Genomic DNA, 22,321 nt, shown 5'->3' with positions numbered 1-22,321 from the left:
AAAGCACGGCTCGATTAAGATGTCAGCAAACACGTTGGCTTCGCAACAATAACAAAAAAAAATATCGCCTCTTAAATTTAAAATTAATAAAAAACCCGAAATATTTCCTGCTTCGCTGCCGTTATCATACATCATTTAAACCCTTTCGAATTGTTTGAAATATATCAACTGTGCGCACTCGCACATTATCGTAATTACCACATTTGTAATCGACGAAAACACTGTAATCAAACAAAAAATAAAATGTTCCGCTTATACAAACGTATAATAACATTGCCGAAATGGATTTAGCATTTTTATTTCGTATTTTTTTTGACTCTTGAAATATCTAGGATAGAAGTTTTATTGATCTTTGTAATTTAATAAAATTTTATGTATTTTAATCAAGATATGACGAGATTATAAATGTAATTACATTTCCATCGAGTCATATTATTATCTTATTGGTGTCAATTCTTGGTAATTTAAAGAGCGACAATATTGGAAACGAACAATAATATACTTTAATCTAATCTTATATTTTGCAAGATTTACATAGAATAATATCAAATTATCTACATAATAATTAATTAAAGTGATAAACTTTGACGAAGCAAGTACTAGGTGAAAGAACTAATTAAAATCAATATATTCCGGTACAGTTCGACAAATATACTAGCAAGTGACGTCATCGGAAGTATTTTTAACGTTGAACATAGACGCGGAAATGTTAATTTGTCCCGTAGTATAGACAATTTCGTGTTTCTTAAATACAATCTACTTCCACGTTATCTGTCACAAAGCGTGATGTTATGAAATTAAACAAATTAGAAACTTATGTTCAAGCGCTAAACTTCATTTTCGTTTACTTTTGCGGTTTTAGTTCTGGATATTTTTGTTGGTATTTCTAATATAATGACGAGGTTTGACGTAAGGCCGACGGTTTGTCGTAAAAGTTAAACCATATCCTAAAAACATGCCTAAGAAATTCTATACCTTCGACCTCGTATTAGTATGATAAATCAAATGCTTTGTTCGTCTTAGACAACTGTTTTTCCCAATCCTACCAGATAAAATTCTGAATTAACAAAGATTACTATGTAGATGTAATAAGCTCAATCGCTTATCATAGCCGTAGGTAGTGTGTAGTCGTGAAGTCGAATGATTGCCATCCCAGCCAACATCACGACCCTTTGCGCAACCGTCGCTAAATGTTACGGTCTGTATGTTCGAGCATTTATTTTGTATCGCCAATAGCTCTGTCGGTATGAACCTTTGGAACATGGTAATTTTAATTCTAGGAATTATGTACAGTATTTTCAACAGCATAGAGACGAAACTAGATGTAAATAATGCAAATGCAATTGTAGTCAGAAGTTGCTAAAATCCGTTCCAGAAGTGCATAGTGATTTTTTAACTAATTTTGCATTTGAATGATTTACTTAATCTCAATGGTAGTGAAAGCATTATTAATGCAAGATCCTATTTGGTCATAGTGCTTTTTAAATATTATTTTGTGTAGATTTTTGAATAAAACTAAACAAACTTTCATTTGTCCACAGTTCAAAGACCGATGGACATCAAGAACAGACCACGCATTCCAATTCCTGACGAGGATCCCTACAGTATTGCGAGCTCCAACGCGAACGGGTCGGGATCCAGCGGCAGCTCTGGGGGGTACGGGCTTGGTAATGGACACGTCAATGGCCATGGAGTGGTGGCCGCCACTAGAGAAGCAACCAATGATGCAGATGGGTCAAAGGAGAGGCGAGAAACCCCAATCTACCGCCGAGGGAGAATGGATACGGACCTGCTGATATTCCCAAGGTATGTAGCATTTCTGAAATAAAATAAGTTAGTAGTAGTAAGTGATTTTAATTGTTTTAAAAATCTAACCAAAATGCGCCAGTCATTGAAACATAGCGTTTTATAATTATAAAAAAATGAACTTTTATACAAATACCTATATTGCAAAGACATTAAAGACTTTTTAAGAAAATATAGGGGACAAAAATTACCAAAAGAAGCAGGTATACATCCTGTCGGCCCGTCTATCACAGCGCCATAAGATAACCTTTAGATTATCGTAAAAAATAACTTCACCACAACGAAAGTTGACGTGCTAATACAATTTGCAATTTCCACTTTGGAAATTACGCTGGCCATAGTAACCACATTATATAATGTATTACAATAAAATAAAACAAGCAACTCGTTCGTATTGAATCATAGAATGAATTGTGATGGACTTGTACAACTGAACACACTCACATCTGATGGGGATCTAGACTTCATTTTCTATGAGCACGTATATTCTTATGCTAATGTATTTAGGTATACGTTCGTTGCTGCATCTTAAGGGTCGTTTTCTATGTAGGTAGTACTCATTTTATCACCATTTCTTTGGATGTGCTTATAGATTATAGTCTGACTTATGTATTTACTCAGAAGTTGTGAAGCAGGCTCTTAGTGTTTTAATTTTAACCCTGGTATTTGTGGTGACAAAGACACAAGTCTATTCATTTTCAGAAGAATCTAACGTTATTAATGAGCAGCATTAAGAATTTGTTTACGTTATTATGGCACTCACTGGCATACTAAATAATTAAAATGAAGAAAAGGTAATTAATTCATCAATTAACACAAGTATTCGTAATCATAAAACAACAATAACATTAATCACTCGATCGAATTTAAAGTATTTATTGGATGCAAATCTGATAAAATTAGTCAGGTATAAAATTTATAGCAGTCGATACGACATTAATCACCGAAATGCTCAAACGAAATTGAAGATAAAGATGTGAACTAAATCAAGAGGCATGACTCATGTGTCAGTGAAAAGCGAGTCATTATAGCCGCCCCACCCCAAATAAAGGTCCAAATGCATTAGCGATAAGGGTCAACTTATGCGAACTGGAAAGCTAAAGTGGGTTTTTATAGCAACTTTGATTGGTGAACCTGTGGCTTTTTATTATTAGAATTATTTATTGAAATAAATCTGGATTTTGGTGTATTTAAATCCATGTGTTTTGATTAAATATGCCAAGAGGAAAAGAGGAGAATGAGCTACTAAACGCATATAGACCTTTACATCCGTATAGAATAAATAATAGATGGAAACGGCCTCCAAGTTCCGACATAATGAGTTAATCAGCTTTTGCATATAAATTATAGAAATTTATAATACCGCGTGACATTCTTTTACCTTATTTAGTCCTAATGGGCATAATATTTATTCACTATAATTTATTTTTGCTTTCTCTCACTTCAAAATAGGATGTTTACGTAAATATTAGTAAAGGTGAGTAATTTGGGTGCGGCACAGCGAGCCTTTTCAAAATTTTGTTTTCGCGAGTATTATGCTTTCTAAAACATATAAATTGTGTAGCAGTGCTAATTCAAGTTTTATAATTCATATTTTATGTGAGATATATGTTTTATTTATTGATTTCATACGTATCAGACTTTGAATATTTTGAAACTATTCATACTGGAACAAATTTTAATTTTGCATAATAAAATTGGCTGATCATTGCCGATAGACGGACGCAAAAGTTCAATTTGTTGCACTCGATAAAACCTACTTGTCAGACCTTGAAGGCCGAAGCAACCGAGAAGTACAAAGGACCACCTATCTAAGATAGGAAGCCATATCTCCGATCTGATCTTGAAAATCGAAGATAAAATTGTAAACTCGCTCTCGATTCACCTAAACTCGTGAGAGCGTGTGACACTATACAAATGAACAATGTCTTTTGTGTGCCTTTTAGCCTTCAGTTTTAAGTCTTACGACCTGGCAAACTGAATAAAATATCTAGTTTTGTCCACGTCTCTCGCATACTCTATTGGTCAACGGCGGCGTAATGCTGTCACATGAAAACGTATTGAACGCAATCTATTGATCAGATTACGTATTGAGACTTTATTTACGCGTGTTCCTTCAAACAATGCGAAATGTAGTAGACCAGTGGAATGTAGTTGGTTTGTGTGTTGAGTACAAATATTTGCATCAAAAGGAATTGTAGGTTGCGGCTTTACTTGTGTTTATAATGTTTTTATGACCTACTGACAATGAATTTTAGTTTGGTATTTCAATGATGGAGTAAGCAGGTCTCTCGTCTAATAGTGAACGTCAATGCAGATAACAACAATACTAACAATTGGATTTTATGTTTTCTATTATTCAGTAATTTATTAGTAAGGGTAACAGTGTTCGTCAAGCTTAAAAACAATTGTGCTTGTATACTGATATTTAAGAGTTAAAATATTATGCTCCATAAAGATTCCCGCTCATGAGAGACCCACCACCTTGTCAATATTGATATTGAAAGAAATTGGTTCAATAAAACCACATAAAATTTCCATGTAAGGTAAAATCTATAAACACACCTCTAAAATAATATTGCGATACTAAAACTTGTTATTAACCCACTTAAATCTGGAAATAATTCCGCTCTTCGTGTGGCTTTCATAATTTCTTTAACTTGATAAGGACCCTTTTCTATGTTGTTTATATCGGTATTTGTTGTTTTTCTGATGCCGTCTTTGAGCCTCCACAAGGTAAAGATTGTAATACACCCACGCTTTTATATTACTGCATAAGTTCTTTTTAGTTGGGAATTGCATGTTTTTACATGTTTCTACACCCTTAATCTTGTCTATGGATGCATTACGTACTGTCGGTTTGGGTGTTCCAAGGGGACTTACATCTGTCTTATCTTTTTGTATTACTTAATTTATATTGTTTATGGTTGATCTCACTGCTTGTATTTCTTTGAATTTGTTATTATTACTGCCAGTAGATAGAGTATAATGAGGTAGGTTAATGATTGTTAATTTATACTAAATGATATCCGAAGTATTATCTTAATATCACATCTTTCCGTTTTTGATGCATGACTTTCGAAGTAATTAATTGGTTTATGATTCAAATATTGCATATCGTTAATTCAACATCTTCAAAATCTAATATACCAAATTCTAAAATTAATATTTTTTTTTTGCTTTCAGCCTGATTACGACGATATTGAAACAAACGGCCGCGTGCCGGCGCAGTTCCCGCGTGGCAAATCCGATAAAGGCAAAGAGAAGAAATACGGTAAGTGAACAGTTCTTTACACAGAGCTAATTACGTCGAGTGCGTCCGATCATACATTATCGACTTCCATTAATGACCGCGACTTAACAATGCATAACAAAAAGGAGGTTACGAAGCCGCTTTGTGCTAAATATAACGTTCTCGGAGTTTGATTATTACATTGAGGTTTCTTTCCTTAATATACGTGACGATCGGCTTCAATATTTACATAATAAGATGCGTTATAAGTTACTTTATTATATTTAAAAAGATAATTTTCCTGTCTGAGGAATATATTTTTTATAAACAGTTAATACTTTATGAGATAATGTGAAATATATCTAATAATTTGGTAAACTATACCTCGATATAGAGAGCAACCAGATTTGTAGCTAACGAACTAAATGTAAATACTGAAAAGGTAAAAAACACATTCACTTTCTTAACGAATTAATGAAGTCCAATGGGGACCTTTTTAATCGTCCCACTCGGCTTGACTCTGGAAAAAGTGCATTAATTACTGGATGCAAATAAATTCACCTCATCAGGATTGGTATCATGTGTTCTGTCTTGCTCAATAGGCCATAATAGTATTTAAAAGGCCGCGCGGCACCAGGCGCCTGCCCCAAGAATAGGTCCTCGGAATACTTTCCATGTTTGGATAAACCGAAGCTCATAACTTCTCGGTAATGGACAAATAACACCTGAAATGCATCTGCATGTGTATTGCTTTTGTTGTTCATTGGTCACATTAAGAGATTTTTTCCATATTGGTGTTATTTATTTGCTCTTACAAGGTCTTTAGGTTTGGTTGTAATAAACTGAACGATATACAATTTATAAATTATTTGGGATTTTAGTGCTGCTGTAGTGGATGTGTTTAAGGACTTGTACGATTTGTTTATAATTGTTTTTTATTAATGTCACTAGCACAAACCCTTGTGCCGTATCTTTTGTTAAATACATCTTTAGTAAAAGTATATTTACCCTTAAAGATAAGGCTTTTAACAAGGAATAATATTTAAGATTCAACCATATTAAATCACGTCCTAAATATAAAATAAAGAAATATTTTTGATATTTCGCGTAAAACTATTTTTCTCTAACAACTATGTTTCGCCTTGTCCATGGCCGAATGCGTCGACACAGCAACGGATTTATAGCTCCAACTGGCAATTTATACGGGGCGATTTTGCAAGTGTGAACATTATATCAAACGAATGACAGAACATCATTTATATTATGTTGTCCACGCGCCATAAGATTTACTATGCTGGAAATACTTATGTAATAAAATAGGGAGTGGTGAATAACTTCCTTACAAGCGTAATAGAGGATATAGCTTCTGCTTGAGGTGTTAAAAGTTAATAAATAAGTTTTGTATCGCATTATGATATTTCTTTAGCCATTCCACTTCTCTTGCACTGTAAAGGTCATTAATACCCAAAGAAATGAATCACGTTTCTTAATTTAAATTCAAAATTCAACAATATTGGATTTTAAGAAAAAAATTATAACACCATGATTTAACTCCACAATAAATTCAAAATCGCGGCACGAGAACGGATTTACAAAATCACGGGCATGCTAAAATTTACAACACCGTGAAGGCAAACAAACGAACACATCGCAAACTCAGCCATACATCACAGATTACACACGACACTTGCTCAAACACAAGTGCCACGATAAGAGCATATTTTATTTCGAAATATTTAATATTCTCTCACATTCTCGACTTTTTGAAATACGAGACAAGTTTGCAAGGCATTTTATGCAAGCCAAAGTATCTATCTATCTTTCTATCGTCTATCTCGATTCTAGACACTGAATAAGAATCCGATTTTGGATTAAAAAATTTGAGGGAATTATTTTTTAACGTGAATTTTATTCATTTTTAATTTGCGAAGATTTTTTTTAGAAATTTAAAAGTATGCCATAAATAAGAAATAAATAATTTTAAAATAACTTATTTGGGTCTTATTAACTTCTTCGCATTTTGTCTCATAGTATATTCTCGAGGTCATGATTTTTTCCACTTGATTGGTACTTTGAACAAATACAAGCTAGTATCTTATTCAAATTATGCAAAGGTAATATAATATTCAGGTTTGAGATGGCTTAGGGGCCTTGTTCGATCGAATGTGACGTTTCTAATTCTCATTTGAAAATTTCAAGCGCCATCACTCGTAAGTGTCTAGTGATATTAATTTGAATTCCTTCCGTTTGATCGAGTACAAAGAAGTTATGGGTGTTTGAGATCATTAAAATCGTCTCAAGCATGAAGAAATTAATAATATTTTGACTTTTACAAATACAGCAGAATGCCACAAAATTTTATGGTCACTTGAAAATATTAGCAATCTATTTCCTTGTATATATTTAATGAACCAACATTATTTCAATATATTTTAGACGTATCACAAACCATAGTAGGTAAATTGCCACTTCGAAGGTATATTAATGATCGATCTCTCACGTTCTGTTAGGCGCCAGATGCTAGCCTAGCTCCAAACAATGCCCGACATGTTGCAACAACCGTCTTGGCATTTGTATATCCTTGATATTTCGACTAGCGGTATTTGGAACAAGAGGGCGTAGGACGCAGGACACGATGCCTAGTCTAGTCTATGTCATATTGGAACATGGACAAGCACTGTCGGATCTAGAACTAGTGTGATACAAATGTCACAAAATCTTACATGTTCGCCTATAGCAATAACCAACAACGAAACGGTTAGATGTAAGAAATAAATTCATCCTGTCTATTTTTGTTAAGAATAATATTATTAAGGGCAACGGGACAATATGTACTAATCCTTGTAGATCCGGCTCTGTGGAGGGCAGACAAGTGACCACTAACGATGTTTTTAGTTCAAGCTGTTTGTTGTATGGCGGTGTTATTCGCTCTAAGCGTTAGTATACTTGTACGGTGCCTTGTCGCGTGCCGTTTACATTGCGGAGTTTAAGTAAATGTTCCTAAAGGAAATTACATGTTATTTTAAAGCAATTACCTGACTGTGATATCGATGTTTATTCATAGCAGATTTCCATCAAGACAAGAATAGAATTTTGAAATATTTCGAAATTAGTTTACTAATTGTTTTCTTCTTTATTTCAGATGACCCCTACTACTGCGGCCTACGCGCACGCGTTCCGAACTTCGTGAAGGCGAACGGGCAAAAAGTTTTGCCGCCGATGCCCGAGCGCCTCACTCTGAAAGAGGCGCCGGTGCCCAGCAAGCGTTACAGCGTGGCCCACCCGCACCCCGGCCCATTCCCGCCACACATGCCAGCGTTTGCCCACGCCCCGATGCCGCCGGCGGCGTTGTGGCACGCGCGCTCTTACGAGAGCGGAATCGGTGCGTACGACAGACCCCCTAGAAAAGAGAAGCTCATGTACCAATTCTATCCGAACAGGGAGCCCAGGCTGCGCCCGCTCGTCATCCAGCAGCCCCGCTAAAGTACATATACAGACTAACCCCGCACTTTAATTCCACCGCCTCGCAGCGGACTCTTCGCTCCAACCTTGGTATTTAAAACTTTCTGTTATTTTAGACAGCTTCGCTTGGTAGCACATCGCCTTTAGCTTCTTTTCCTTTCACTTCTGTGCTTACAACTCACATGTTCATCGTCAGTTTCTTGATCATGACCATATCTATCTGTTTCTATTTGTGTTGCATTGCAAGCTTTGCAATCATCTTTAGAATAGGCGATTTAGTTATGTGTTTTCCAATATTTTTGTTTTATGAAAATATTTTATGCAGTTTGAATTTCTATTTGAGAAATCTTTTATTAAAGTTATTATTTTTTAAAAGAATTATGAGTTGACGTGGGATATGAAACGTTCCTTATTATCTGCACCATTATTTGGTATTCCTATAGAAACTTTATGTGTATATGTACAACAATACAAATAGAATCCTTAGGCAACTATATGCGGGCGGTTACAGTTAACAATTATTATTAAATTACTAACGCACTAAAAATACACAAGTATATGAATTATGGATCCATTTGATATTACCCTACAATAAAAAATACTTCCCTGTTTGCAAAGTGCGTTTCGAAAAGTACACTGGCGTAACGAAAATAATTTAACCGCTTTCCCCAGAACCAATATTGAATCCCCAAGGTATCGGTTGGTGAGAGAAAATTAATATATTTGCAATCATTTAATGAGGCTAATGTTTCAGACGGAGAACACTATGACCCATACGCGTTATACGGCCGCCTGCCCATGCCTGGACGTGGCTTCCCACCACCACCAGCCCCACACGCACGCCACATGTTCATCGGAGAGTGGGATTAAAGTGCAACACCACAAACACGGCAATACTACCCGATATTAGACTCGATTTAAGAATATTGTCACATCGATGTTAGGAAATATTAATGAAACAGTAGCTGTTGTAAAAAATATGTAAATGATAATTGACCAAAGACTGATGTCTTTTTTGAAGCGAATATTTGTAGGAAATCATATCGATGTGACGGTATTGAAATTAGAATTGGTGTAAATATTCGTAATGTTTTAAGTTATCGCGAATTTAAAATGAAAACTGAAGGTATTGAAGATTTAAAAACAATCGAAATAGCGATACCGAAGCTGGTTGAGTTAAGGAGATAATAGAATGTAAGATGAGTGGATTGATACGTCAGCGGTCAATTTTTAAAACAGCAAACATAAAAGCAGAGTTTGTATCTTCTATGAATAAGTAGATAAGGCATATTTAAGTGATATTGTAGACGTAGATAAGCTTGAATACCTTAAGTTAACTATCACTGCCAATTAATTTAAACGATATTTGCGTGTTCAGGATATTCTGTGCGTTTTGATATCTTTTTTTATTTTTTATGCTTATATCAATCCTAGTCAATACAGGGTTGGGATATTAATAGAGACATATTTTTTAATCTCATATTGATTATTTACTTTTGAAAATAGGCGGAAGACCACCTTGGCCACTCCAATATCTGAATGTTCTTGATGTCTCATGTTAGTATTACTGTTGTAAGTCTGTATATTATCATTGTGGTATATATTCGATATGAATTAATCGTAGTTTAAGTAAATTTATTGTAACCTTATGAAGTAATATTCTATTGTAAATAAATTTTTCTTGTTTTCGGTAGATATTTTAACATTTTATATTCTATTAAACATTTTTCTCCAATACTCATTTAATATTTTATTGATTAAGTTAAGTTAATTAAGTTGACAATGTTTAATGTAATTTGTTGTCACAATTTAATTCGTTAGGTTTTTTCATGTATATTTCAATGATAATTGTGTACACTTTAGTTGTAATATATGTATTCGTTATTTAAGTTTTAGAATTAAATAATACATTCCTTAAAAGAACTATGCTGGTTGTAAGAATAGTTCTTTTAGCGGAATATATTTTTATGCTTTTTATATTATACTGAAATGTAGCTCTTCATAATTGTATTATATAGGAGGTGCTACACAGGTTACCATTTTGTATCTTATGCATTATTATAGATAATTATATAGATACTGAAACGTTTATAGCTGGATATAACGAAACATAGAAAGGAATTGATAAATTGTTAGAAAGCATAATATTTTTGAACATTAAATTATGATTGTGACTTCAATTTGGGGCACAATGAGAAATGAATAGACTTTGACAAATTTAAAGCATTTTCCACTTAGCAAGAAACAATTATTATATTTAATATGTAAAATTATATCGAGTAAGATATGTAATCATATTTTTATAACGAATTTTAAACATCAACATCCGACATTATTGTGTAATATAGGGTGTTGGTTAACAAGTAACCTATTATAAGGAAGAACATGTATGAGTAAATATACATAATATTTTTCAATATGCCTTTCGTTTTATTTATGAAATACGTTTGCTGTGTAAAACCTTAGAATGAATAAAATTAAAATAACTAGAAACTATAAATCAGAAGCAAATTTAATCATTATTATTAATAACATTTAATATTATAATTATTCGTCAACATCTTCCTAATTCAAAGTGATGAATATAATATGTCCACAGTAAATTTATTCCCGCTTTATAATATAATCACCAGCTCCAATCCATTTCTTAACTAAGTATTTTATATAATTTCTTGCTTCTTTCAATTCTTGGTGATCGCCAGGCCTGTTAGAAAATAAATCTCTGCAATGCGATGCTCGAGGTATCACTTTTGCCGGAGCATCATAAGAAACGTCTTCTAAAACTCCAAGTTTATGGTAAGGGTCTAGTTCACCATTCACAAACACTACATTAGAAACATTTGGCTTTAGACCTCCAAATAATTCGTTAGTATTTTTGACTCCTTCCTCAATCCTTTGTTCATTAAACGTAGGACCGTAAAGGCTGCTACACATTTTGTAAAATAAGTCCATTCGAATATTTTTCGTAAATGGTTGCTTGTCTGAAGAACTGGTCGGAAAATAGCTAAATTCTGTACAAGTTTGGTACGTCCAGGACATTAGCCAGTCAATTTCTTTCATGCTCTTTATCATTTCGTCAAAATCGTAATCAAAACAATCGTTTTTTGCATTCCACAACACTTCATCTTTAGAAGAATTTATTGCTGATGTGCTAATTAAATCTTCACAGTGGTTTTTAATCGATTTTGGATTCCCATATTGCGCTGTGTACATAAATTCGGAACTTTTATCTAGGAAGAATATTTGCTTATTTTCATTTTTGTTCATATCGGTCTTATCGCAAATGTGTTCTTCTGCCTTTAATTTTGCAATACCATTGGGTGATTTGAACAACTCATCATACCTCTTGAATATTTCTGCAATTTTCTCAAGGCAATTTGGAGTACCATGTTGTTCAAAATCCTCGCTAACGTTCTCTAAGTATTCGTAGAAATCTTTCTTTGCAACAACTGGAGCACTACTAGCAATGGCGGCATCTATTAATTGAGGATAGAGCAATTTCATCCAAGCCGCTAAATTGCCTGCGTATGATCCTCCCACTACGACAACTTTAGACGATTTAAACTGAGGTAACAGTTTTATTTCCTCTATCAGCTTTGCTACATCAGCTAGTGCTTGCTTCGAACTTAAGTATTTTAGGTTCTCTGTACTCAAATCGTCAAACGGTATGCTCTTACCGTAATATCGATGTTCTGATAGATACATCGCGCCCTTAGTTTCTTTCGCCAGTTCATACATTATTCCAGTTTGTAAAAATGCTTGAGTGGCTTCATCTTCGCCATTTATAAATAAGTATATAGGACCGTCAGGCCGCCATTTATCAAGTCTCTCGAAGTACCTCATATTCCACATTCTGTCATCAGTTTTATTAAAATGATCCAATGGTTGTTGAAGCCATTTCGTTTCAATCGTTGATTTATCGAAGTTTGCCACCATAGAGTTCACTTCTTTCGATAAGTATCTGTATCCATTGCTAAGGCTAAACGGCGCCAAACTATCAGCAAAGTGCAGACAGAGTAAAAAGAATGTGCTTAAAAAAGCAAAGTACATTATGAAATACCGAGGCTGAATGTCATGAGAAACGATAGCACCGCTATTTATGTTGTTACATTTAAGTTATCTGGAACATTGGTGATACTACGCATTATTTGGCTCATATGCGGGTATTAAAAGACGTTTATGTAAATTCCTTTAGTTAATAAAATAGTTTTATGCATCTGTGCGTGTGAAGTTATCCACGTATTATGATATGATCAATCATACAATTAAAAAGTAAGAGCTGTAATATTTTGTAACCAATGAATAATTTGGATGTTTGTTAGATGTAAACCCAGAAACAGCTAAACTGATTTCAATGAAATTTGACACATAGATGATGGCGCTGACGTGGTCCAGGTGACTTTCTAAATTGCTACTGAGTTTTACGGACAGGCGTAACCGGAAGGGCATTTTGCGCGAGCGAAACTGCGAGCAAGACTTAGTCAAATAATAAATGAACAACATCAAACTTTTTAATCTTTATCTACGTATCTGTCGTTGCAACGGGTACTTTGAAATGATATTGCATCATAAAGCGAGTTGTTGGTGGTTACCAATTTATACCTGCAGCTGGTTACAGCTGGCATAAATAGGGTATCCAGCCATTTGACGTAGTCTTGTAGATTAGTGTTCAACTCGCTATAAGAGCAGAAATAACTTAGTTCAGTGTTTACTTATTATTTGGTGGTCACTGTAATGTTAGCCCTGTCGAAATGGTCAATGATTAACGGGTCCTCAGGTAAAAACAATAATATTCAATCATTACTATAATTATTGTAGTCATTTGCCACACAATATTGGTCGCTGTGTTTTGTTTTTATCATTAGCTCGGCAAAATGACTTTACTGCACTTTTGTTGAGTGAGAAAAGGTCTACTTGCAAAAGATGAAAACATCACTAAACGTTTTTACATGTTTTTCTCCGACATTAAACCTATATTTATACATAATATTACAATTATAATAAAATTGTAGATGTTCGTGTTGGATGATCTATTTATGCAAAAAAAAAATAGATAGGAGACGAGCCATATATATACATCCGGAGGCCTATATATTTCCTGAGTCTTTATACATCCGGAGCCTTATATACCTACTTTCGGAGGCTATATGCAAACAAAGTAGCAGCCATCAAAAAGAATTATAATATACGCAGCCATAGTAGGAAAGTATACTTTATAAACAACCTCCACATTTCTAGACAACAGTATTGACCTTGAGTATTGACTTCACCAATGAGCATAATCGGGAAGCAATCACGGTTGCCATAGCAACCAGTAAACAACAAACCGACTGCGCTTGTTCTCGCACAATTTTTTTATCGCCTGACCCACATTAGAGGTGAAAAATAATTTGTTTTAAGTGGTACCTATTATGGATTATTCCGAGGGCAGCGGGGATCGTAGCGGGGGCAGGCGGCCAGACGCCCCGCGACCGGTGTCCAGAAGGGGATATCGCGAGTATAGTAGTGGTTCCGCTGTGTCTAGGTAAGTGGTGAAAGGTGATGAATGATTTATAGATCAAAATATTATGTCGTATAGTAATGGATGAAGGGTACAAAAGTGCTTTTCATTGAAAATTATCACAAAATAAGTGAGCAGACGAGAAATTGCTAGTTAATATATGTTTCTAGAATAGCTTATTTTTCTAACGATAAAAAGCCTCCTTTCAAAATTTTGCATTATATTATAGGTATTTATCGAAAGTATGCATAGAGAGTAATAAAATATTGTAAATCTAGTGCGCCTATTAGTTTCAAGCTATTGACTATTTTTTCAACATCATTCGTCAACATATTATGTGTATTTTGAGCTAATATATATTATTATTGTATTATATATCTTCATTCATAATTTTTTTGTAATAACAGAAGCGGCAGCATGAGACCAGCGTCGGCATACCGGGGCAATACCGCCTCGCGTCTATCTACATCAGGCTTCGGTCCCGCTCCGCCAACCGCTAGCCGTCAGCCCACAGCCATGACTGGATTCTCCATGGTAATTTATTTATTTACGGTGTTTTGTTGATAAGCAATGTGGGATATGCATAATAATATGTTGTTATCGGTTCGGGTTTAGCCTCGGGTAGAGCTCGAGGACTCTCGTTCCTAAAGCCTTTGATGCAAAACACTCACGGCTCCAGTGCCTACAGTTTTACATTATGCTCGCGATTCTACTGGCGGAAGCCCTTTCCTGAAATAAAATATTAAAATTATATCAAGTTCTATTCGGGGTTTTATTCTTGACAGGCTAATACAAAATGATTAATATGTTTGTTCTCTCAAACTTTGTATTAAAATACTACACTTCACTATTTTTGCAAAGATCGATCGTCCAATAACACAACAAGGGATATCGGGACTTCGAACAAGTACCGCTCGAGGTTTCCGTACACGGCAGCTTCAAGACAAGCGATACTGGGAGGAGGTGATGCAAGTGAAAGTACGAGAGATGAAGGCGGAGATCGCGAGGCTAAGCGAACAGGCTGATGCGGGCGAGAGGGAACGATCCGCGAAGAAACATTACGAGAAGAGAGTAAGAGAGCTAGCACAGGAATTGACTGGTAAGGTGTAACTGCTAATATTACACGATATATAGTAGAAAATATGCTAAATATTCCATTCGAGGATGTTTTAATAAATCTCTCGCATGTAGAATGACTTATTAGAATTAGTTATGACGTATTTAGTATTTCCATATCTAGGTTAAGGTAAGTTTATAACAGTTTCGCTCTTATGAACTTAGTAGATTTATGAAACTCAGATATTTTTACGTTTTACCTAATCGGTGTAAATGTATCTTGGGTTAGACTAATATTAGTTGGAAAGATGTGAAAATGAACTTACTAAGACATCATGAATAAAACAATAAAGTACATTTTTTGTTGGTATCATAAATGCTAGACTTCTTGTGAATCTAGTAATTCTAATTCAGATTTACAAGGACGCCTAGCTGACTACAACACAGCCATTAGAATTGCTAATGGAGAAGCAACTACACAATCGGTAGAAGAGCAGACCAAAGAATTGGAATTAGCCAATCAAAAGATGCAGGAAGAGGTAGAACAAGTGTTTATAGAGAAACAAAGGAAGGAGAATCAACTAAGACAACTGAGAGAGCAAATGGAAAAAGTAAGCCATATCTAAAATAAAAACATGTTACTGATTTATTTTACATCAAATTACTTATAGATTTTATTAATAAATAATTTCCATACTTTGATTTATAAATCAGTTTTGGTTGGTACAAAATACTGAGTGCGTATTTTAAAAATATAGAAGTAAGTGAGTAATGTCTAACAATGAAATGTTATAGATGTTGTTATATAAATCTAGGAACAATCAACAATATCTAAACTTATGGCTGAGATGACACCCGAGCAGAAGGCGCAGTATGGCGACTTGGAAGCCACGGCAGCGTCTTTGAGAGAGGAGGTGGAACAGGCAAAATCGCAAAAAGACCAGTTGAATAGGGAAAAAGAAGTATTAAGCAGAGAAATATCGGGGTCACAGGTGAATATCATACAAAAAAATGTATACCCATTGTTTTTTTTTCTTTTCAAATAAAGCAAGGTTAGAGTAATTATTAAAATTATTCGTTTTGTTTAATACTTTTTTCTACAAGCAGTGTAAACGGTAAATTAAATTATTTGTTATATTACGGACACGTTACAGATAAAAATGCACCTCCTGGAGCTCCATCGAAGGTTAGTTGCTGCCGAAGAAAAACGAGATAACATGAAAAACGAAATGAATAACCGTTTAGATCCACAGGAAGAAAGAGAAAAATTGTTACTACAGGTTTGTACTAGGGTTTAGCATTCAATAAAATTAATAGACAAAATAAGTATGAATATATTATCAAGCCAAAAAGTCTAGATACAAATTATTAATTTGGTTAATAGGTCCGAGAAGATAATGCTGCAATCGCTTCACTAGATAGCAACGCTGCCAACGTAAAAGAGCAAATAAAAAAAGTCCAAGAATTGATCGAGCAAGCAGAACAGGTTCTATATAAAGTTTAATAAATTCCAAATAATTCAATTATGATTTCTTAGCTATTTGTATTTTAAGAAAATGTATGGTACACTTAACTGTTAAAATTGTAATGTTTGATTGAAGGATTTAGAAGAGGGTAATTCGGAACGTCATCAAAAATATCGTGAATTAAAGAAAAGGGAAGAAACGATGGATAGCTTCATGAGCACTTATGAAGAAAATCTTAAAAAAGAACAAGATAAAATTGAACAGCTTGAGAAAGACATCGTTTTTGCTCTAGAACACAGTAGCTCGAACATAGATTTGGATCTCAGGGAAATCGACAATTTAAAACAGAAAGAAGGCTACACTTCGCTTTACGATGAAAATAAGAAGTCCGTAGACGCTTTGATGAAGGATTATGAAAGATTCCAGGCAAATTTGAAGAAGGTATAGTATATAAACTTCTTAGTACAATGATGGTATTTTACTCTACGATAATTTTATATTGTTGGTCAGGCGGAAGGCACCCGAGAACGTTTGGCAACTGAATTGCAAACACTACCGGAGAAGACTCAAGTCATGAAAGAAGAACTTGTTACACTGAGTGACTTAGAAAAATTAAGGGAAGAAGGTTAGTGCATTACAAGTTTTATAACTACAAAGCTAAGTCAACACAATAGACTTTTGTGTAATCAGAAGTTTGACAGCAGCAGTTTGAAAGCAAAATATGCTACTATGTTTTATTGTTTTTCCGCGTCTTAAGAATTTTGAAAAAAAAATGTTCCCAGGTGAAGAACAGAAAAAAGCTCTAGAGATAGAACTGCAGCAACTCAAAGAGAAAATAACGCCCACTGAGCACGCTGTCGTAGAAGCAGCAAGCAAGCTGAAGAAATTACAGGTATTTGTAATAAAAAATCTGCTCTAGAGGTTGTTTTTATATCTCTTCAATACGTATCAAAAATACTAAATTACGAGCTGGTGATCGCAGGGTATGAAAAACTCTTCCCGGATTAACTCGGAATTGCACTTCTGACTGCATTTTACCTGGATGAAATTTCGTGGTCTATGTACCAAGTCATTCAGTGTTTTAGTGTTACTTCTAACTCTATCAAAACTTTCGTCTTTGCAATAATAGTGAGATTTTAATAAACTTCTCTATTTTTGGGCAGGAAAGTCTAGAAGGAAATGAGATGTACGCTAAACTGAACAGTCTAGAGGAGCAATTGGCTCAGCTAGAGTCGAGAAAAACTATACTGGAAGAAGATATCGCGTCGATAACTTTGAAGGCTGATTACGAACCATTGAAGAAGCAGGCGATGGAAGAGTTGGCGGCACTGAACAAGAAGATTATCGAAGATCTGAACAGTGCTAAGTCTTATTGAACAATTCAATATAATTATTCAATTATAAATTAAAATATCTTATAAAGTCGTTTCATTTTATTGTACCCAAAAAAATTATTGATATGGATTTTGTTATATANGATTAACTACCCAATTTATACCATTTCTTTTGAATAAAATCTACTTCTCTTTTTAGAACAATGCTTTTGTGACAGAATAAAATAGAGACCTTTAGGATGGATTGTTCTCCTTCTTGAATACGATATAGTTTGATTTTACTTTCATTTTCATTTGTTTCGGTAAAATACTTTCTTCGTAAAGCTAACTGCATACTAAAAAGACAGCTCGATAAATTATTTCATGTTATATAAAAATAAAAACAATATGTACAATAATTTCTAATTTATTTACATTACAAATTTAATATCACAGTTGCAACACTAACCGGTATAAATACAACATATTATAGTAATATAGAATGAGCAGAGTGATATTTAACGCAAATTCTGACCAAGTCGTAAGTGCATACTACTTAAAAAGTAGGGAATTTATTTTATTGCATAATATCACACAAGCACAGCACATAATTAAAAACGCTGTTTATGTTAAGTGGTGGTTCAAGTATTACGTAACGCAATTTGGGAGCTGTAAAAACATCTCAGTTTCACTAGTTTTAACCTTATTAATAGGTAAAATTAACGGGTTTTGACTTTACGGTATTGCGTAAATAATTGTGTATATTAAAAAGGATATCTTTAGAGCTATTTTTATAAGTAAGACTGATATTTTAATGCTGCTTTCTAAGTTGACTTTATAAAACAAACTAATATTTTTCAAAATACCCAAATTTTACATGTGTATGGCTGATAAACGTGATAATGCAATTCTAATACAATTACAAACAATAACATCTTTCATTTATATTTACTTAAATTTATAACACCTCAATGAATGAAAACCATTTTCATTTTGTGTTTTTTAACATAGATTAAAAATTTACTTATGTCTGGCTGAAATGCATACTCAACACATTCATAACAAAATATTTGCATAGATCCACGCTAAAATACAAATTCTTTATCTAAATATCTTTTCTGCATAATATGTCTTAGGAAAACTGACAAAATATTCATAAGCAAAATACTTACTACCCTTAAGTTAGGGGAGCCGTAATATTTGTTTAAAAAAACATTATACAAATAGATCGATGTAGCTGAACATTATGGCTCTTTACAACCAGAAAAATTAAAACAAGCTTTTAAATTGAACCTTATCTATAAACATAATGAGCAATTAAGCCCATATTTTGGTACTTTTTTGGGATTACGCTAATGCCAATGATGACTATTATTTTAATACCAACAACATAAAATTAAATGATGCAGATATTATGACAAGACAGCGATTAGTTGATTCCTGATAACATTTATTGCTAAGGTAATTTAACAATAGTTTACGATGACGATGCATGAGCTTGCTTGTCGAGTAGTATACTCAACTCTGAAGGCACGTCCTTGTTATTGGCTTTGATGACTGAACACAGGTTTCTCACGAACTTTTGCGAGGGCGATATATCCGCTTCTTGCATTCGCGTCCATAATGACATTGCTTCTTGATAGTTGTCGTCGCGTTCTGAAACATTATTATTAGAAATTTTTTTTAAACTATCGATGGTTTATTATCGATAAAATTATTTTAGGGTACATAAATATTTTTGTATTGCAATGTAAAAAAATACGTGCTGTTAATGAAATTTTTACATGCAAGTGTAATTATAACGTCATGTATACTAGAAGCAAAAAATAATTAACGATCTTGAACGATGTCCGATCGAGAATTGACCAATCAGACTAACATATTATCACAACATCCACTTTTATTTGGTTTGATTGGTGCACAGTTAGGTTTTAATTGTAGATAGCCAACTAGATTATTAACACGCAGTATCTATAATGTGTGTCGATGCTATAGTTATCCTTTCCACCATGTGAATTCCGTCCTATGATGAATTGGAGTGCATTCAATATGGTGAATTCACTCTAATTCATCATAGGACTGAATCGGGGTCGTGCAAAATATCCAGACCCCTGGCTAATACTGAGAAGAATTCATCATTTTGCCAGACATTGGATTTAAAATCCAGTCCCAGAGCGGAGTCGTAACACGCAATACAACTAGGCCACCGGAGAAGTTATTAATAAATTTCGCAAATAATAGTCACTCACGGTGTATATCTAATATAAGCTCGTATATCTCATCGACGTCGATATGGCGAAGGTCCTTCGCACACATGGCTATCGTCTCCAACGCATTCACTTTTTTCTCATCTGCGAATCGCTCGCATCTTCGTGATAACGCGTCTGGGTGGAACTTTACTGTCGGATCTAGAAACAGCTTGCGAAGCGTCTTCTTGTATCCGACTTCTGCTAGCGCTGCTATTAGTGTCAGCTGATAATAAAAATAGTTGTTACGGTTGAATTATGCAATATGTTACGCTAATATTCATAAACTAAGGTTGTGTTTAGATTAGCAATGTCGCATGTGTATAGAATTATCGACATATTGCCAGTAGTATGAACACATCTGGGAGTTCTTGCGTGAATGCTTTGCAGAGAACTTGATAGTCTAAATTTAGCTTATCAAAAAAAAAAAAACCACAGGAAAATGTAATCTAACTACTCCATGATATTATAGACGGCATAGGACTATTTCATTACGCGGAGGTTTCTGAGGGACGGCACTAAATCACTATGAGTAATTCACAATGAATGAAACTACACATTTTTAATCTATAGTCGCATTTTTTTGAAATGGTGACATGACATGGCTAAAGCCAGTCTATGGTCCAGCCACTCCACATTATTTTAAAATTAATTTTTATTTTTATAATACTCAAAATAACGTTATACGAGCATTTTTTTTCCCATTATAATTTTGTTTTAATATTTATAATGTTCAAAATGACGTTTTATGATTATTATGTTTTATTATTAGTTGATAGTTTACCTGTACATCGCCGGGGCCGTGGACTTTCTTATCGATGTTTAATATAGTCTGTGCTAATTTGTTCAGTCTTCCATTGGACCTCTCGTTTGTGAGGAAATTGTCTTCAGATTGTCCATCGTTCATGGTCTGCAGTATTTTGCACAATAGCTCATGTTTTAGAGGCGTTTTGTTATATTTATTCGCGAGACGTACAAACTCTTGTACCGCTTCTTGGAGATTATCGCTAAGAAAGAAAATATTAACAAAATACAGAATTAGTGAATTTAAATTCTATAACGACATATGTTGGTATTTTTAGATTGTATCATTAGATCTACTGTGCATACGATTTGTCAATAGTCGGTTTTCTATCACAGCGTAACAAATTATAATATATTAATTCGCAAATCGATTTACAGTAATCATTTAGAAACAGGATTTATTAAGGATTAATCATGAGATTTTTGCTCTTGTTACCTGTAACCAATTGTTAATGCCGTTCAGCAAAAAAATCGATTACAAAATCGACCTCTATCGATTAATCATTATCGATAATCATCAGAAAATTCTACTTCCTATTAATATTATAAATGTGATAATTATTGGATGTTTGTTTAAACTTTTGCACATATCTAATAATGGATTTATTAAAAAATAGGCACAGAGATAAACGTAACTTTACATTATCACATAGTACTATTATTCATCCCAATACAAATCACAGTAAGGGTTTCAAACCAATAAGGTACTACTACCACACCTACTACCACATGGGCAAACCTACGATCAAAAACTAATACAAAATACAATACTTACTGTTTTAAATGGGCGCGTATCAAAGGTCCCAGCAAGCGTTGGAGTCGAGCTTACAATACCTCTGCGAGGTCAGTAACTCGAACATCTTGCGGACATCTTGCAGCGCCCGTGCGCCGCCGTGGCGTCGAGCAGCCGCCAACAGTTCATGGCCAACCCGCGACCTCCCACCACACGCCTGCAACTCAGAAGTTACACTACGGTCAAGAACTGATTGTAGGGTATACCTTTGTACTGTAGGAAAACATCGCGAGACAGCAGTTTTGCTGTTGCGTTTGCGTTGTCAGCGAAATATATTACATAATGAGTCGGAGTCAATATAACTTAAAAGAGTTAAGGGAAATACAATTAGTAAAATGTTGCAGATGTTGTAATTACTATCCTTCAAAGACATGATTCGAGTTAAAATATATTTCTCTAAATTCTCATTGCTCAGTCTGGGGCCTGAACTGTGAATACTCTGCTGTATCAAATCCAAAATTAAAAATAAATCTCATACCTTCTCTTAGACTCCTCGTTAATCAAATCGAAAGCTTTCTTGATATTCTTTCGATACACCATTAGTGTTGCAAAATCGATAACTTTGAATTCGTCCAACATGAAGTTAGGTGATGTTTTGTTCAAATCCGCGAGGGCTAATTCGGCTAAATCCAACTCGCCTAGT

General features: G+C 34.3%; 3 protein-coding genes across 4 annotated transcripts; 2 read left to right on the top strand and 1 right to left on the bottom strand.

Moving 5' to 3' along the window:
• Positions 1 to 1,541: 1,541 nt before the first annotated feature.
• Positions 1,542 to 9,490, top strand: LOC119192261 (the record flags this gene model as incomplete). Of its 2 annotated transcripts, XR_005113604.1 has the most annotated exon segments (4): positions 1,542 to 1,806; positions 4,993 to 5,080; positions 8,181 to 8,420; positions 9,255 to 9,490. XR_005113604.1 is itself a non-coding variant. In XM_037446089.1 (3 exon segments), coding segments are annotated over 3 exon segments (401 nt in total), but the record flags the coding sequence as incomplete, so codon positions are not given.
• Positions 9,491 to 13,790: 4,300 nt separating this feature from the next.
• Positions 13,791 to 17,940, top strand: LOC115441492 (intraflagellar transport protein 74 homolog). The gene is made up of 11 exons (XM_030166302.1): positions 13,791 to 14,024; positions 14,408 to 14,534; positions 14,862 to 15,099; positions 15,471 to 15,667; positions 15,872 to 16,048; positions 16,211 to 16,336; positions 16,441 to 16,542; positions 16,658 to 16,963; positions 17,033 to 17,147; positions 17,305 to 17,414; positions 17,686 to 17,940. Exons 1-11 carry the CDS (start codon positions 13,912 to 13,914, stop codon positions 17,896 to 17,898), a joined length of 1,824 nt encoding a protein of 607 aa, XP_030022162.1. The 5' UTR covers positions 13,791 to 13,911; the 3' UTR covers positions 17,899 to 17,940.
• A 1,223-nt stretch (positions 17,941 to 19,163) lies between these two features.
• LOC119192262 (leucine-rich PPR motif-containing protein, mitochondrial-like) lies at positions 19,164 to 21,689 on the bottom strand. Its single transcript, XM_037446090.1, has 4 exons — positions 21,661 to 21,689; positions 20,866 to 21,088; positions 20,085 to 20,307; positions 19,164 to 19,491 (listed from the first exon to the last, which is right to left on the bottom strand). Exons 2-4 carry the CDS (start codon positions 20,986 to 20,988, stop codon positions 19,313 to 19,315), a joined length of 525 nt encoding a protein of 174 aa, XP_037301987.1. The 5' UTR covers positions 20,989 to 21,088; positions 21,661 to 21,689; the 3' UTR covers positions 19,164 to 19,312.
• Between the last annotated feature and the right edge of the window lie 632 nt (positions 21,690 to 22,321).

Source organism: Manduca sexta, unplaced genomic scaffold (assembly GCF_014839805.1).
Source record: "Manduca sexta isolate Smith_Timp_Sample1 unplaced genomic scaffold, JHU_Msex_v1.0 HiC_scaffold_2540, whole genome shotgun sequence".
Classification (NCBI taxonomy): domain Eukaryota; kingdom Metazoa; phylum Arthropoda; class Insecta; order Lepidoptera; family Sphingidae; genus Manduca; species Manduca sexta.
The sequence above is the reverse complement of the archived record's forward strand: the minus strand, read 5'-3'. Positions and strand labels throughout refer to the sequence as shown.

Excerpts from the sequence above, each read along its gene's own strand:
- LOC115441492 (XM_030166302.1), top strand. The coding sequence starts at position 13,912 with ATGGATTATTCCGAGGGCAGCGGGGATCGTAGCGGGGGCAGGCGGCCA. Across the intron at positions 16,337-16,440 it reads GAGAAAAATTGTTACTACAG|GTCCGAGAAGATAATGCTGC; the intron begins GTTTGTACTAGG and ends TTTGGTTAATAG. Across the intron at positions 16,543-16,657 it reads TGATCGAGCAAGCAGAACAG|GATTTAGAAGAGGGTAATTC; the intron begins GTTCTATATAAA and ends GTTTGATTGAAG.
- LOC119192262 (XM_037446090.1), bottom strand. The coding sequence starts at position 20,988 with ATGAACGATGGACAATCTGAAGACAATTTCCTCACAAACGAGAGGTCC. Across the intron at positions 20,308-20,865 it reads ACGGCCCCGGCGATGTACAG|CTGACACTAATAGCAGCGCT; the intron begins GTAAACTATCAA and ends TTTTATTATCAG. Across the intron at positions 19,492-20,084 it reads GCTTATATTAGATATACACC|AACGCGACGACAACTATCAA; the intron begins GTGAGTGACTAT and ends ATAATGTTTCAG.